Raw genomic sequence first — 17633 nt, 5'->3', positions numbered from 1 at the left:
CACCCTCGCTGCCTAAAAATCAACTGGTCACACAAACTGTATTACAAAATGATGCTACTTTCAATGCTTCCATAAAAGTTGGAGCAAGAGATGGAAAGTTAATCAATGGAGGGAACTACTAAATAAAGCACATCTGTAATTAGTTTAGGAACTAATCTTGTGACATTCTCTCTTTGTGTTGCCCGAGCAGCCAGCAGCCAGCTGCCGGGCTGGCATACACGCATCCTACCACAGTGGCCAGTTATACAGTCCATCAGGCACCTGTGGCAGCGCACAGTGTGGCAGCAGCCTATGCACCCACTGCAGGCACAGTAGCTGTGGCTAGGCCCGCGCCTGTTTCTGTGGCGGCTGCCACTGCTGCAGCTTATGGAGGATACCAGCCAACCCATCCCACCACTGATTACGGATACCCGCAGCGCCAGGCAGAGATCCCTCCTCCACCACCTCCGGTCACCTCACAGAACTACCAGGTACTCCATTCCACTCACTCACTCACTCATTTCTTTGTATCATTAATGGATCAGAAATCTACCCTGATTTGCACTGAATGTCTGAAGATGTGGTGGAGAATGTCCCAAAGACATGTAAATAGGGATGTCCCGATCCGATCACGGTTTCAGACTCGATTGGAATCGGACGTTTCATCCCGATCAGGGATCGGATATGTAGCCTATCTATATATGTATATTTATTCTCATTGTTCTTTTTTTATCAGAACTATAATATTTCAAAACAAATGGGGAAAAATAACAGCTTAGTATTTACTGTGATGTGGTGGTACAGAGTCAGACCGTCTCAACCATAGACATAATATACGCAGACGCCTCATAGACTGACGTTGCCTATTTGAGCTGACGTATCAGCGCGGCCGCCATCTTGGATGGGTCTCCAATGCCCCCACATTGCATTTATTTCCACTGAGGAAGGTGTATATCCCCAACTACAATAATCAGAACTCCCCAAATTTTTATATCTACGGTCTTAACTCCACACAGAAACATGCGGCATGACGTCACTTTGCTGCCGTAAAGCGGAGCAGAACACGGCAGCAGCTTGAAGCTGGGGGCTGAATGTCCGCAGTGTGGAGGTATTTTAAAGGGGATGACAAAAACGTTGCGATTGCAGACTGTGAGATATGCAAACTTGGGATTTCAAGAGGTGGAAGGACATGGCTAACATCCTTGTTAGAGAACAGGATCAAACCTGACAAGGAAGAGATGTTGGTTTTTATCAAGAAAAACGTACATTTCCTTCTGTGAAGCCAGAGGAGGAGAGTAAGAATTAGGAGTGCAGCTCCCAAAAGCACATTACTGCCTTACTTTATAACACTGTGGCACTTTTATTTGCTTATTTGTTTACATGCCAACAGGTATTTCAAGTTGAGCTGCTGCTGGTTTTTATTTTAGACGTTGCACTAAGCTACAATGTGAAGAATTTGTTTATTACTTGATTACTTTTTTGTTCAAGCTACCTCACAGAAGTGCTCTGTTTATAAGTGTTAAATGATAAAATAAGGTGAATAAAATAAAGAATCGGGGACATCCTGGATCTGTTTCTTCCCCGTTCTTCATTTTTCTAATGGACTGTAGAAGTATCGGATCGGGACTCGGTATCGGCAGATTCTCAAAATCAAATCACTCGGACTCGGGGACAAAAAAACCTGATCGGGACATCCCTACATGTAAATGCTTTGACTTAGTCCATTTTTAACAAGGTGAGCCTAAAACTTATTACAAATTAGTTACTGAACCAAACTTATGAATAAAGAAATTTCCAAAATAACTTTTTTTTTTTTTTTAAGTTTCAAAGCAGAAATAATCCAATAATTCAGTTTTTAATTTCAGTTAAAGGTATCTGTGAATGTACTTGTAAAAAGTTCTGCCTTTAAAATTTGCAGCAATGTTCATTCAGAAGTGTTTGTCATTTTGCTCTCACTGGATGGACTCGATCACCATGATTGCAAAGATAACATTTTTATGGATATAACGATCATATTTGCACCTGCGTTGAAGCAGAGCAGTGAGGGACGGAGCTTTGGGCTGATGTCTGGTGTGTGCTATAATAGATGCATTTACAAGAGTATTTAGAGTTTTGAAGTGGGTTCCACCCACCCATCCAGGGGCCTCCTCCCAGTAGGATGTGGGGACTTCATTGCTTTTGTGTGGGAGGCGCAGTGATTGTGTTCAAAGTTTAATTCTAGTGCCAAATTTGAATTCCATTCTCTTGTCTTAAAATGGATTTTCCTATACGGAGTCTGAAAAATACATTAGTGATATGAAAAAGTATGCAATCGAAACCGATGAGGAGAGACCATCTTAAACTACATGGACAATTCTGTTTGTAGAGAAGCTGTAAAGCAAGGTCTCAGGTGTTAGGAAATGCACTAAATGCCCCAAAATAAACTGAAATGGTTCCAGTTACTGATTTCTGTAAATTTTCTTTTTCAATGCCTGAGTGCCTGTAAATGTATTTATATGAACAAAGAGAAGTGCATGTTATCATTCACTGTGTTCACACACAGAAATGCACATAATGGCATAAAAGAGGATGATAAATGAGTTGAAGTTACCATTTAGATGTCTTGTTAATTCCTCATTAGTTTAGGCTAATTACTCTGTGAAAATGACCACTAGATGGCAGTGTGGCTCCTTGGAAAAATTACCCATTTTCTTAACTTCAGGAATAGACATTGTACAATCATGTAAGTTATGTCTAAATGAAGCTCTAGAGCTCAATAAGGATCATAGGTGACTCCTATTACATTTAGTTAACTTAGTTTAAGAAACCAAGATGAAAATGGCACACACACACAACTCCTCAGTAGGTTTAGCAAGAGTCATTCAATCTGAAGACTCAGGCCAGGAATTTGGAGTCATATTTGATTCAGAACTAAAATTTGACAGACCCAAAAATCAGTTGGTTGAGAAGTGTTTTCCCCATTGAGAAACATTGCTGAAACTGAAATGAATCCTTTTCGGTAATGACTTGAAGACAGTTGTAACAGCGTGTTTGTCACTGCTTGTACCTGCTTTTCAGTTACCCGTTAAGCCAAAATCTCTCAGGACTATCAGAGAAAGTAAAGTGAGACAAAGCATTAACCCTGTTCTTGCACCTCTCCACTAGCCCCTGATTTAAATAATGAATGCTTTTTAAATTCTTTGTGTGGAGTGAGTTTAAAGCTCTTCATGGGTTGGGACCAGGGGTCTGTTTTTCAAAGCGGGTTTAGTGAAAACTCTGAGTTTATTAACCCTGATATGAGGGGAAACTCTGGGTTTTCCGTTTCACAAAGAGAGGTAACTCAAACCAGAGAAAGAGGGGTAACTCCAGCCTGTTTCAAAAGGTAAGAGTTGAGTGCAGCTCAACTTAAGCTCTGAGGAAGTCAAATCAGCGTTTCTGGAACCAAAAACTCAGAGTTTTCTATCTCAGAGTAGATCAACTCAGAGTTCAAGATTAGACTCAGAGTTTGTTGAACCTGCTTTGTGAAACGGACCCCTGATCGGAACTCCTCTGCCCTCACTCAGACATTTTTATTATTTTCATGCAGCGAAAATGTTTTTTTATTTTACGTGGTCCCTCTCGTTGGTTTGAAGTGCTTTTAATCTTTTTCTGCGTACCTCCTATAGTTTTCTATTGTTATTGTTCATTATGTTGTGTAAAGCACTTTGGTCAACTGCGGTTGTTTTAGATGTGTTTTAGAAATAACATTAGCTTGGATTTAATTGCTACGTACTTCCGAGTCAAACATGTCACCTCCCTCATTACCCGAGTACACACGTCCATGCTTTGTGCACGAGGTATTGAGGAAGACTGTCAAATTTTTCTCTTGAGGAAAACTTATCGCAGCAATTATCTTGAGAGTATCGACTTCTATTTATTGTAAGGCTAACTTGAAACAATCTGAATTTGCTGCCAACTTCCAGTTGGTTGATATTTAGATTGAGGAGAGACATGAAGACTGAAGCTGTGTTTCTTTGGTCTGCTCTGCAGGAGTCTTACTCCTATGTGCGGTCCACTGCTCCAGCTGTGGCGTATGACAGTAAACAGTACTACCAGCAGCCCACTGCTACAGCAGCTGTTGCTGCTGCACAGCCTCAACCCAGCGTCGCAGATTCCTACTACCAGACAGGTACGTTAAATGCACCCACAATTCATTTTCATTTACTGCAACACTAGGGGTGTAACGGTAGGAAAATTTAACCTCACGGTTATAGTGACCAAAATGATCACGGTTTTCGGTATTATCGCGGTATTTTTAAAAGTGTGTTCAATCTGTTCAGAAAGCACTGATAGGCCTACACAAGCTGAAAAAAGTGCAACAGTGTTTATTATATTGCAAAATCTCATCAAAAACATCGGCTTTTGAACTATTCCCGAATCTGATATTACTGTGGTCTGCCCCGAGTCTGCTATCATGCGTTTTGGCCGCGGCAAGTCTGCACAGTTTCAGACTGCGAATGTTGTTGTGTTTATTTTAAAACGAAATGCAGTGTTACAGAGCGAAATACAGGCTAACGGGGTGAAATTCAATCTTACAGGGCGAAACACAGGTGAATTCGGGCGATTTTGAATTATTTTTCCGTCTGAAAGTTACAATTCCGTTTCAAAGGGTACATTCCGCGATTTCCGTCCGTTTTCCGTTATCGCGGAAAATCATTGGCTCTACGCATGCAAAGAGATACTGTAGCCTACAACTGTATGATAAACGCAACTCAAATGTGCACCCGTCTAGCTCTGAGGCTAACGTTAAAGATGTGTCCCGATTAGCTCCACACTAACACCACTGAACGAACATGTGCACGTGCCGTAGGCATCTGTTTAGATGATTGACACGTTATTAAAAAGTTAGACTGACGGATCATTGCATTCTGCTTCAACCCGATGTCCCCACACCATGCATTTATTTATGCATTTGAGCTGAAACGTTAACTTACATTGCATTGGCTATACAGTTGTGGGTGATGATCACGGAGATGAGCAAGGAGATTTGACGTATTGCCACCTTTAGCGGAAACTTTTTTCCTGCATGTTCTGCAGACAGGATAACCATCTTCTATCAACTGTCCCCCGGCATTCTTATAAAAACCAAAATATGCCCATACTTCGGATTTAGTCCTCTTAGAGGGCTAATAAATGTCCTGACTCTGAGTGCTGTCATCTACACCTTCGGCCATGATTCCAACTTCAAGAAATGCACGTTGTAGGCTGCGCAGTGAGCATGCGCGTCAAATTAAGAACTCAGATGAGGCTGGGAAGGATTAAACTCACGGTTTTCATACCTTGTTATTAACCGTGATATTAATGATATTTGAAATGAACGCGGTAATTGTTATCGTCAACACTTTTTATCGTGGTTTACCGTTACATCCCTACACGACACTGACTCTTAATAGTTGGTTTTCTATGGTTCAAAAGCCTTACAAAGACCCATAACAATGGTTATGCTTATTGTTTAAAGCTTCTGCATAAACATTTCTTCCATTTAAGGCCACTGTAGTTGTACAGTGCGCTTCTCTAAAACCAGACCTAAAGTCTTAAAAAGTTTGGAGATGAGTTCTTTACAAGCTTTAGAGGAAAGAGTGCCAAATTTAGTTTGTGTCCAAACGATGTGTCAGTTACTCCAGATAAGGCAGCAGCTAGTTACAGAAAACAAGACTCCAAACGATACGGAGCCCCTGATTTTCTGCTGCTAAAGGTGTTGGAGCTTTATGCACCTCTGAGACTGTGACTGGTTAAAAACTCAAAGAATAATGTGTCACATGAAGGGAGTCCCCATCACAGAGCACTGATATATCCAGCTAAAGACTTTATGGTTGTCGATAATTTCAAAGGATTATTCAGTAATTTGAGTTTTTTAAAAGAAAATGATTGCTTTTAGCTGTTTTATATGTGCATCCGTGTGAAAAGAAGCCAGTCTGGGTCAGCTGACAGCAGATCGCACTCATGGATGAAGTTAGAAAGATCAGGGGTGAACCAGGCATTGGAACCACCGCAAACTTGATATTCTCTGTGGGAGAACATGCTTGAATTAATCTTTCATGGAATAATTTCACCACAGAGCTTCAATATATACAGCTAGAAACTACCAACCAGGACAGAAATCTGGGTGTAGTGATGGACTCAGACCTAAATTTGGAAAAACACATTAAGGCAGTAACAAAGTCAGCCTACTATCACCTTAAGAATATATCAAGGTTCAAAGATAATAATACATTTATTTGTATAGCACCTTTCACAGAAAATAAAATTCACAAAGTGCTTCACAATACGATGCAAGTCAACATTTCATACACACAGTAATTGCAGAAAAGCATGAGGCTACAGAGCATATGGGCACTTTAAGAACAGATAAAAGCTATTTTAAATAGGTGGGTCTTCAGGTTCTTTTTGATCTGTGTCAGCAGGACCTGGAAAAACTAGTCCATGCATTCATCTTTAGTAGGCTTGATTACTGTAACAGCATCTTTACAGGTCTACGTAAAAAGTCAGTTAGACAACTGCAGCTTATTCAGAACTCTGCTGCTCGAGTCCTCACTAAGACCAAAGAAGTGGACCACATCAGTCCAGCTCTGAGGTCTTTACGCTGGCTGCCTGTCCATCAGAGAATAAACTTTAAAGTTTTGATGCTGGTCTATAAAGCTCTGAATGGTCTAGGACCTCCTGACCCAGTATGAACCTTCCTGACCCCTCAGGTCATCTGGATCCGGTCTTTTATCAGTTCCCAGAGTCAGAACCAGACATGGAGAAGCTGCATTCAGCTTCTATGCTCCACATGTCTGGAACAAACTCCCAGAAAGCCTCAGATCAGCTGAAACACTCAGTGTGTTTAAGTCCAGGTTGAAGACACACCTATTTTCAGCTGCATTTGAATAAAGCTCCAAATCTGAAGCTTGAGTTTCAAAACTTAATCACATGTTAACTCCTGATTCTATCTATTGTTCTTATTTCTTTCTTTTTTGTTTAAAATTTAAATCGTGCTTTTTATTTCTACTGTCTTAAAGGATAAGACCGGTTTTTTGACATTGGGCCCTTGATTTCACATTATAGCATGATGTTCTACTCACCCCTGCTTGTTGTTTGTCATTTGGAGCTGTTCCGAAGATATTCGCGAGGCGTCTGGCTGCTCTCTTGAGATATTCGGCCATGAAACGGTTTCCTATGGGCAAGCTCATACAGGCACAAACTATGCTGTTTATAATTTATTAATTACTCTACACTAGCACTGATAACGTGGAGGTGCGTCGCTTACTTAAAAAAATCCGGGTTATTGTAATTTTGATTTTTTTGTCGTAAAGTGGGTGTTACTGACGTCATCGTCGTGCTACTGCCACAGGCAGCCCACAGACCTGCTGCCTATTTATTCATTCGGCTAAAATTCAAAATTAGTAACCCGGATTTTTTTAAGTAAGCGACGCACCTCCACGTTATCAGTGCTGGTGTAGAGTAATTAATAAATTATAAACAGCATAGTTTGTACCTGTATAAGCTTGCCCATAGGAAACCGTTTCATGGCCGAATATCTCAAGAGAGCAGCCGGACGCCTCGCGAATATCTTCGGAACAGCTCCAAATGACCAACAACAAGCAGGGGTGAGTAGAACATCATGTTATAATGTGAAATCAAGGGCCCAATGTCAAAAAACCGGTCTTATCCTTTAATGCATCTGTAAAGCACTTTGAATCACTTGTAGTTGAATTGTGCTATACAAATAAATAAACTTGCCTTGCCTTAAGTTTGCCAATTTTTTTTCGTGTCAGTAGAAGACACGGCAGTTTTTTTTCCTCAACATGTCTGTATGTGTGTGTTTTAGCTCCCAAAACAGGATATAGCCAGGGCATAACATCATACACAACGAGCCAACAGACTCGACAGGTGACTGTGATAAAGCCAGCTGCTGCCAGCCCTGCGTCATCCACTTTTTCCATCTATCCTGTGAGCTCAACTGTCCAGCCTGTGGCTGCTGCAGCCTCCGTTGTCCCATCTTACTCCCAAAGCCCAACATACAGCACAAATGCCGTCACCTACTCTGGTAAGCTTCCATTCTGAATTGGTTGATGTTTCCAATTTTATGAGAGGTTGTTTCTGAAAACTAAGAACTGTCTTTGTATCCGATTTTCATTCTTAAAGGGGATATTTTATTGAAAACAACAACTGTCTGCTTGAGACCATGTATTTATGTGTCTGAAGTCACTGCCAACTCAAAAACTCAAACCTGGGACTTTGTTTTCCCTCCTCAGGTTTGAAAAGATGTCATTCAGCGAGCAGTTAAGATTTTCTGGAGATTGGTACCCAACAAAACTACCTCTGAGTTGAATTATCCAGCTTCCCATAAAAACTGTTAAGCTCTTTTTTTTCTTGTTTCTTTCTGCACTGCTGGTAAACTCATCGGGTATATTCCTCTAAATCAGAAGCCTCAGCTCCTCCATGTGTCGTAGTGACGTTGAACAAGACACTGAACACCGAATTATCCCAGATGTGCTCATCTGTGGTGTCAGCTCGCTTTGCTTTGTTGGGATGGGAATTGTAAAGAATTGAGCAATTCTGGTTCCATTATCGATATCGCTTATCGATTCGGTTCCTTATCGGTTCTCTTATCAATTTTCATCCAGTTTTATAGTACAATATATAACTCTATACATCTAACTCGTGCAGTCCTCGTCAACTAAATGTTAACATCAGATGGAAATTATTCATACAGTATGTCGCTAACATTACTCAGACTGATGGGGGACGTGCTTGTTTCCTGACGTTCCCATAGCGATAGCAGCGCTACCAGAGAAATTTATATTATAATTTTTTTCTTAGCGTGGGAAATACAAAGCGTGGCATGAGCATGTGACAAAAGACCGAAAAGCGTGACTGTCACGCTCAGTGGGTGAGACTTAAGAGCCCTGCGTTACTTTTGATGCGGAAGACGCTGCGCCACAAGCTCCCCCGCAAGAGTCGCCGCCATCGCTTAGCAGCGTGTCAAAGACTTTCCATTCGTGCAAAGTAACTGCATGCTGTGTGGTCAGCATGTTGGAGGTATTTTCCCCCCTTTGATGTGATCAAAGCTCTGCACGTGTTGCAACTGGCCCTAGCATTGTCCTTTTTGCTGAAATATAACTAAACTTGTGAGCGCTTCTGCCTCGACACCATGTTGGTAACATTCTGAGCCAAAATACGAAGCGTGCACATGACGTCATCGCGCAAATGTGTCAGACGTTAGCAGAACCTATAAACGGAATCGTTAGGCAGGCGGATTAATGATTCCACGGAATCTAACTACTCTTCGAGAACCGGTTCTCGATTCCCATCCCTATGTGCAAGTGTAAACTCTTGGGCTCGGCACCAAGTCATTGTCATGAAGTCATTGTGGCGTCATCATTAAACTAACAATCATCAAAGCAGTTATTTGTTCCAGTTGTTCGCTGTCACACGAGTGTTTAGCTCCAACAAAAGCAGTCATTTTTCATTGTCTTTCCATCTGGTCTTTATCTTCCTGAAGCGCAACATTTTTGTGACAGTTTAGTGAGTTAGTTCTCATCACACTGGTAGAACAATGGTAAGCTAGTTTCATCCTGCATAATGTGCATTCTGCTCTGTTGTCCGTCTGCTCCGGTCTGTTGCTTGTGCTATAGGAGCACACTCCTTCTGCCCCGACCAAAAATTAGTCGATTCTTTGAAAAAGTAGTCAACCGTGTGCCGTTCCAACTAATCAAGTAAATTGATTAGTTGCGCACATCCCTAAAATTTACATTTACATTTGCATGAAAACTGAAAGCCTTAAGCAGATCTCAAATAAGGCCCATCCCTTGGAACACAGGGGTAGAGTGGAGTCAAGTGCCAAGTGGGCATTTTGACAGTGTTTGTGGAGAGCTCAATGCCATTGATATTTACAACGGAGTATTGTGGATTATGTAGTGGAGACAGTTTGCAGTATTGTCAATGTTCAGGTTTCTTTTCTTTTCCACTTAACCTTTTAAAAACAGTCGAGTGAGTAGTATTTGGTTTACTTTTCAGGACCTTCATACTCTGGCTATGAAGCAGCAGTGTACTCGGCAGCCTCCAGTTACTACCACCACCAGCAGCAGCAGCAGCAGCAGCAACAGCAGCAGCAGCAGCAGAAACAAGCTGTGGCAGCCGTTGCTGCAACAGCCGCCTGGGCAGGGAACACCTTCCCTAAGAAACCACCCTTCCAGAATAAGCCGCTTCGACCCAAGCAACCACCCAAACCTCCTCAGATACATTATTGTGATGTCTGTAAGATCAGCTGTGCTGGCCCACAGGTAAGCTAAGTTTAGTTCTCAGCCTCATAATATTTTACATCGAAAGTCCACCTACTTTTGATACTGACACATTACCAGCTATGGGCTCCCAGGCTAGCCCTTCGAATTGAGGATGCGGGATGATGAGGATGTTTTGTGATGGCTGATAAATCAAACCAAATTGGTCAAATGTTTTCTTCCAAACTGATTTCTGATCCTCACACAACATTAGGAATTTCATTTCATTAATTCAGATGACAGAGACCACTGCCCTGCGGTATTATTTTGTTAACTGGTGCAATTGATGCTTTTTAGACATCAGTGTAAGCAAAACTTAGGGATGATTATTGATTTCAGGAAAAAATTAAACACTGTCATAAATGTCAAAGCTGTTGAAGTTGTACATCGGTTGAGTTGGGTTTGGGGGTATGTTTGGGGGTACGGTTGGGTTTGGAGGTATGTTTGGGGGTACGGTTGGGTTTGGGTAATGGTTGGTTTGGGGTTATGGTTGGGTTCGGGGTTATGTTTGGGTTATGGTTATAGTTGGGTTTGTGGTATGGTTGGGTTCGGGTTATGGTTGGTTTGGGGTTATGGTTGGGTTTGGGTTATAGTTATGTTTGGGTTATGGTTGGGTTTGGGTTATGGTTATGGTTGGGTTTGGGTTATGGTTATAGTTGGGGTTGGGGTATGGTTGGGTTTAGGGTTATGGTTGGGTTTGGGTTATGGTTATGGTTGGGTTTGGGTTATGGTTATAGTTGGGTTTGGGGTATGGTTGGGTTTAGGGTTATGGTTGGGTTTGGGTTATGGTTATAGTTGGGTTTGGGGTATGGTTGGGTTTAGGGTTATGGTTGGGTTTGGGGTATGGTTGAGTTTAGGGTTATGGTTGGGTTTGGGTTATGGTTATAGTTGGGTTTGGGGTATGGTTGGGTTTAGGGTTTTGGTTGGGTTCGGGATTATGGTTGGGTTTGGGTTTGGGGGTACGGTTAGAGTTGTGTATTCAGTTGTGATGGTTAGGTAAGGGGCTAGGAGAATGCATTATTGCATAAAAATATCATGGTAACTAAATCTACTAAATCATGAAAAGAAAAAAAAAAAATTGTCAACAACTCCTTCTAATTATATATATATTTTTTCAAACATTGAATTCTTAAGACTTACAAAGAGCACCTGGAAGGTCAGAAGCACAAGAAGAAGGAAGCAGCACTCAAGGTTTCTCAGAGCAGCAGCAGCAACAGTGGTGGTGGAGGTGTGTTGGCCCGCAATGCCCAGAACCAACTCCGCTGTGAACTTTGTGATGTTTCATGCACTGGTGCTGATGCATATGCTGCCCATATCCGTGGAGCCAAGCACCAAAAGGTATGACTTTTAGAGGGACATTGTTAGGGGTTTGATAACGAGACAGTCCCCCGTTGTGTCTTAACATATTTTTGACTAGATGAACACAAATTTTAGATCTGTGAAAAAGGATGAAAGTTGCACCTACCTTAAATCAGATAAATGAGGGCAGGACTAAAGTAATTATAGTTACTTGTTCCTTTCTCAAGTAAGCATTCCATCACAGTTGAAACTGTACCATATGTGCCTGTTGTTTGTTTTCTTCTTTAGTTTTTGTACATCTTAGTTTACATTCTTAGCTTAGTCAGCTGGCGAGGTGTTGGACTGGACAGTTTATGTTGTGGAACTTGCACTATATTGAAATTGCTTTGTGAAAATGACAAGAACCACATTACAGCAAACTAAAATGATGCCTGAGTGATGAGTTTTGTGTCAGCTGCAAAGAACTTCATGCTTTTAATAAGCGCCTCCAGGCACAGCTCCTAAATACTGCTGCTGCTGGTGCTGGTTGAGTTTCAAATCAACAACAGCTAGCTTTTAGCTTGGCTGAAGCTTCTACTCTGCTATGTGGAGGATATTGATTAACATTGTTGATATTTCTAAGATTAGTAGCACCGGTTGTGCTATGTTTATATATATATATACATATATATATATATATATATATATATTCAGTTATGTAAAACCATAACTGAAATAAACATTTTAACAGGGGATGTTGCCTTCTTTTATTAGCCTGCAGACTTTCAGACCACTAAATACACAAACTCCTGAGGAAGAGTGTGTAGGTTTAAAGATGGATGTACTAGGAATTCTTATCTTGTAACGCTGAAGTCTTTTAAAGGGTCACTTTTCCAAATGGATAACTACCGTAGTTACTTTATAATGGCAATAATCGTGATCTCTGTGCTTGTAATGTTAGAATAATTGAATCATTAATGTGTTTGATTTTGAATCAGTCATCCTTTTTATATGTCGGATAGAAACTTAAGATACGTTAAAATGATTTTTCTCTGCACTGGATTCTTTTTCCAGGTTGTGAAGCTTCATACCAAACTTGGAAAGCCTATTCCCTCTACAGAACCTAGTATGATCACTCAGACATCGTCCTCCATCACATCTGCTCCCAGCAAGACCACCACAGCTACCCTGAGCAGCTCTGGCACCAACAGCTCTGTGTGTCTGTCAACCACCTCTTCTTCTACCACCAGCCTTAGCACCCCCTACCTGAAACCTGTCAACATAGTCAGCAGTGGCGTGACGGGTGTCAAGAACCCATTGGCCAACAACCTCTCTGCTGCCAGCTCTGCCTCCATTGGCAAGAAAGTCAACACCCCCAAGATTAATTTTGTTGGTAAGTAAGCCCACGTTGGCAGGTTTCAATGTTTCGTTTATTCCTACTTTGACATTCATGGAACTTTAGTGTCAGTAGTTTTGCAGAAGAGTTCTAATCCATCGCATTTATTCCTGAAGATGTGTCCTGCTGATTGGAAACATGCAGAAGGTTTGGTGAAGCTCTGCTTAGGTTGATCTAGTTCACAGGAAGTTGAATGAAAAGGTTGTTGAATGTTGAATCTTGGTTATAAAATTAACAATCTGTAAGTTTATTATAAGGAGAACAATACAAGCAGGGATATGTCAAACACATAAAGATTGTGCTTTGTGTAGTATATCAACTCTTAAAAACGAGTTGTCAAATCTTACCTGAACTCCTGTGTTTTTTAACTGTATTGAGCTCCAGACCATGGAGATAATTTGCATCATGCTTGTCATAGTGGATTTTGTCATAACATTTTTCAGAATTTGCCCTATCTTAACTGATATTTACATCTAAATGGGAATAGAATAGAATAGAAAAATACTTTATTCATCCCTCAATGGGGGAAATTCAAATTAGTCAAGTAGCTCAAAAAAAATTATAAATATTTACAATGATTGTATATTAACAACAAAAATAATAATACCAATTCTAGTAAAAATACTACTTCTAGCTAATAATAATAATAAATGACAAAATAAACAAATAAATAAAACAATCAATCAATCAATTTGAGAAGAACTCAGCAGTCACTGTTAAAAAGCCTTATGGCTGTGGGGACAAAGGACCTTCTGAACCTCTCAGTCCTGCAGCGCAGAGAGATGTGCCTCTCACTACAGCTGCCCCTCTGTCCTGCCAGGATGCTGTTGAGAGGATGTTTATTATTCTCCAAAACGGAATACAATTTCCTCCTCATCCGTTTCTCCACCACAGCACCGAGAGGGTCCAGCCTTCTGCCTACCACAGAACCAGCCTTTTTCACCAGTTTGTCCAGGCGCCAACAGTTTTTGTCTGTAGTGCAACTCCCCCAGCAGACAGCAGCATAGAACAGGACACTCTCAATGATAGTGTGATAAAACATGCACATCATATCACTGCAGACATTGAAGGACCTGAGCCGTCTCAGGAAGAAGAGACGGCGCCTCCAGTACCCTGCTTCTATGTTGGCAGACCACTCCAGTGTATTATCCCAGTTATTTTATATTATTATATAAAGAATGTATTTTTTCAAATCTAGGTGGAAATAAATTGCAGACATCAGCGAAGATGGACGAGACGAGAGCAGAGGCCAAAGTGGACGCTTCTAAACCCGCAACACCCGGGTCAGGTTCTCAGGACAAGACTGATATTTCAGATTCTCTGTCCACATCGGCCCTGGCTGCAATGCAGAGTGACGTCCAGCCAGTTGGTCATGACTACGTTGAAGAAGTAAGTTTTGATGAACTTGCATATGTGTTTGAGGCAACCCGCACTTATGGGTTAGAAATGCCGTTCAGTCTTGAGTGTAATGTGTCGATCTCTTTTCCAGGTCAGGAACGATGAAGGCAAAGTCATCCGCTTCCATTGCAAGTTATGTGAATGTAGTTTCAATGATCCCAATGCAAAGGAAATGCATCTAAAAGGTCGGCGGCATCGCTTGCAGTACAAGGTTTGTATATTTCCATTACATACACAGATCCGCCGTGACATTATGAGAACCGGCTTAATATCGAGTCGGGCCTCCCCATGCAGCGAAAAGAGCTCCTAACAGTCAGAGAATGGACAAGAACTACCTGGAGTGTCTGGTAATGGGACATTAGCAGTATAGCTGCCGTGGGCACTGTTGGGTGTGGGATGGGGGCTTTGTAGACTGGACTGGTTTCCCACAGGTGTCATCAGATCCCTTCATATTGGCATCTGTGGAGTTGGGAGGCTTGGTGAACACCTCACTCTTTGTTGTGTTGTATGAGCTTAGGAAGCTAAGCAATATTTGACGGGCCCATTGCAGTCCTACTGGGGTGTATGAAAGTGGTCCTGTTCTCTCTTTTAACCACATGCTTGGCTGGGGAAAGGAGAGCCAGCGTAGTCTTTTAACTGGTTTGGTTTTCATCAGTCAGAGCGCCACTTTGGAAGCACATTGTTATCTTACTTTGTTATTGTTATCTTATCTAATTTTCAATTTGTTCTTTGTGGTAAAAAAACAACTGAGAAAGCATTCTGTAACACCACTTTGTGAGTCAGATGTGAGTCACAGCAGTGTCCACCAAGGGAATGCACAGGCAGTTGAAAACAAACATCCAGCTAATGTAGCATAGAGAGGAGTGATGGTGTGTGTAGCTCCAACAGTAGCACAAGCACCCGGCAAGCCGGCATTCGCTCCACCTTCACCCCCTCCCACAAGGAAACTGCGTTGGGAAGCAAAGATAGGAAATGACAGAAAAAGAAGCAACAACAGGGTAAATGGGGTGTTACTTTTCTCTGCTGGAGACAGCTTTTGGACAGTAGAGGACTAAAATCTGATGGAGAACTCCCAACTTTTCTTCTCGACTGTTAAGTAAAAAGCTTGTTGTGCAGCTTGTATTGTAACTCTAACTTTCCTCAGCTGATTCCACAATGTCAGCCTGCTGAATGTATTAAAGTGGTACCGTGCTGCCCCTGTTTGGTATGTGTGAATTACCAAAGACGAACAGCAGGGGGCGCGTTGTTCGCCAATAAGCCAGAAACCAGAAGTGAAAAGGGCTCCAGTGCTTGTGCTAAAACTGAGCTTATAAACTGAGCTTATAAAGTACGCTCTCCATGTATAAGACAAGCTATTTGGATGAAAATGGCCATCTTATCCTATGCTTCGTCCGTGTAAGCCTGGAGAGGGACCCGTCAGCTGGCTAACAGTTCGCAGTCGCATTGCAAACTGCCTTGGAGCCATCTCTCATGCACTCACACACACCTGCCCACGCAGGACATGCCCAAAAAGCAGCACAGCGTCCTGTGTTCTGACATGAACAGGAAAGAGTAGTTGTGGCAAAACTTCCCACTTTTCTTTTTTGGGACAGTATCTATACAAAGTTCAACTTAGTGTCACCTGAACTTGAAAATAACCAGTGGCTGCCATATCAGACAGACCTTAATGTTCCATTTTCTTCCACATTTCTGACCTGCTTGTGGTTATTTTTGGCTTTTTGGACGATTTTATAGTGTAGTGGTTAGATTGCTGCCTTTCATGTGGGTGACCGGGGGTTCGAATCCTGACCCTAACTGTGACCTGCATGAAAGGTACTACCTCCAGTCAGGGTCTTAAGCAAGAACCCCTTACGCTACCTGCCTACCTGGGATATGAGTGTAAGTCGCTTTGGATAAAAGCCTCTGACAAATGCATAAAGACATATTACTACTATATAGAAATTGCTGTGTTTTCCATCTATCATTCTTTTGATTTGAAGAACACTTTGGGTTACCCTTGTGTTTGAAAAGTGCTTTATAGATAAAGTTGGGTTGAGTTGAATTTCAGTTACCAAAAGCCTTTGATTGGCAGATGGTCTTGCACACTAGCTTGTTGTGTGTCAGTTTGGCTTTGACTCTGTTGGACCAGAACCATTTGTTCAATTTCAAAATGTATCATTCATGGTCTCATACTCTGCTATCAATACATACTGTGCCCCCAAAGCCAACTCTGCACCCCCATCTTAATGTAACGGCAGTTTGTAATGGGACAGGTGTTACATTAGGGCAAAGACGGACACTATAAATCTGGTAATCATGAGACATTCTCTGAATGCAGGCTTTGATCGCTGCCTGTCACTTTGCTGCTGAAGTGGATTCAAGCCTAAAACTGCCAAACATTTTCTGAACCTTTTCTGACACTGTGGTACAGGTGGCTGCTGTCTTTTGGTGTGGTGGATGTACAGAGCAGTTTGGGAAAAGACTGAACAAGCTGGTCAGGAGCAAAGTTGAGAGAGCAGATGGAACCTTTTTTTTAGCACATTTACTTGAGGTTTGGGTAAGGCCGAGTTCAGACTAGATTTCAAGCCCAGTCTTCATGTTGCAATCAAATGTTGGCGGTTGTAGACAAATGGCCCAGATCTGAGGCAAATCCGAGGTTAATCAGCAGTCATCACTCTTGGGAATACTTCAAAGAAGTGATTGGTCAGGCTCAGCCTTAGACTGGTTGATGAGTGAGTAGCTGCAGCCAATGAGACCTCCAGGCATGGCGTCAGGGAGGCAGAATTTAGTTCAAGTTTGGCACGAGCAGCCATGCGTCTTTGATGGTTTCAGTATTTGATATCAGGAAACTCAGTGGGTAGCCATGAGTATAGCGTTAGAGGAAATGATGACACAGATGAGTTGGAGAGGTCAAGTCTGATGAGAAATCCTGCAGTTTGCTCCCCCGTGCCTCAGATCACTGGTGTGGTGTGAGTGTAGTAGGAAATCTCTCTTCCAGACTGTCTGACAGCTTTTCATGTGTCACTATTTGTCACCATTCAGCAACTGCATGAATGGACATGGTTTCCATTTCAGAAAGACATTTTAATTGTTTTTTTTTTTGTTTGGTGTTTTTGAGGCTTAGTGATGGTATAGATGATATTGGTAAATAGAAAAGCTTAAAGGTAGGGTAGGAGATCCTGGATTTTGAGTCCAGCGAAGCTGCATTTTGAAAAAACACAGGTAAAAAGTCCCAACCCTTTTCTTCACTTTCCCCCCGAAGGCACGCCTCTAGAGTACATGAACGAGCACGAAGGTGCACGAGCGCTGTTCTGACAGCA

General features: G+C 41.9%; 1 protein-coding gene across 2 annotated transcripts in view; it reads left to right on the top strand.

Annotated features, from left to right (window-relative positions):
- zfr (zinc finger RNA binding protein) overlaps positions 1 to 17633 on the top strand; it is a 44711-nt gene that overhangs the window by 4625 nt on the left and 22453 nt on the right. For both annotated transcript variants that reach the window (XM_075468141.1, XM_075468142.1), the window contains exons 3-10: positions 191 to 470; positions 3988 to 4126; positions 7808 to 8026; positions 10000 to 10265; positions 11397 to 11600; positions 12615 to 12933; positions 14135 to 14325; positions 14426 to 14545. In XM_075468141.1, the coding sequence (XP_075324256.1) occupies positions 191 to 470; positions 3988 to 4126; positions 7808 to 8026; positions 10000 to 10265; positions 11397 to 11600; positions 12615 to 12933; positions 14135 to 14325; positions 14426 to 14545 (1738 nt within the window). The remainder of the gene's footprint in view (positions 1 to 190; positions 471 to 3987; positions 4127 to 7807; positions 8027 to 9999; positions 10266 to 11396; positions 11601 to 12614; positions 12934 to 14134; positions 14326 to 14425; positions 14546 to 17633) is intronic.

Source organism: Odontesthes bonariensis, chromosome 6 (assembly GCF_027942865.1).
Source record: "Odontesthes bonariensis isolate fOdoBon6 chromosome 6, fOdoBon6.hap1, whole genome shotgun sequence".
Taxonomy (NCBI): Eukaryota; Metazoa; Chordata; class Actinopteri; order Atheriniformes; family Atherinopsidae; genus Odontesthes; species Odontesthes bonariensis.
This window is presented reverse-complemented; position numbering and strand designations above follow the sequence as displayed.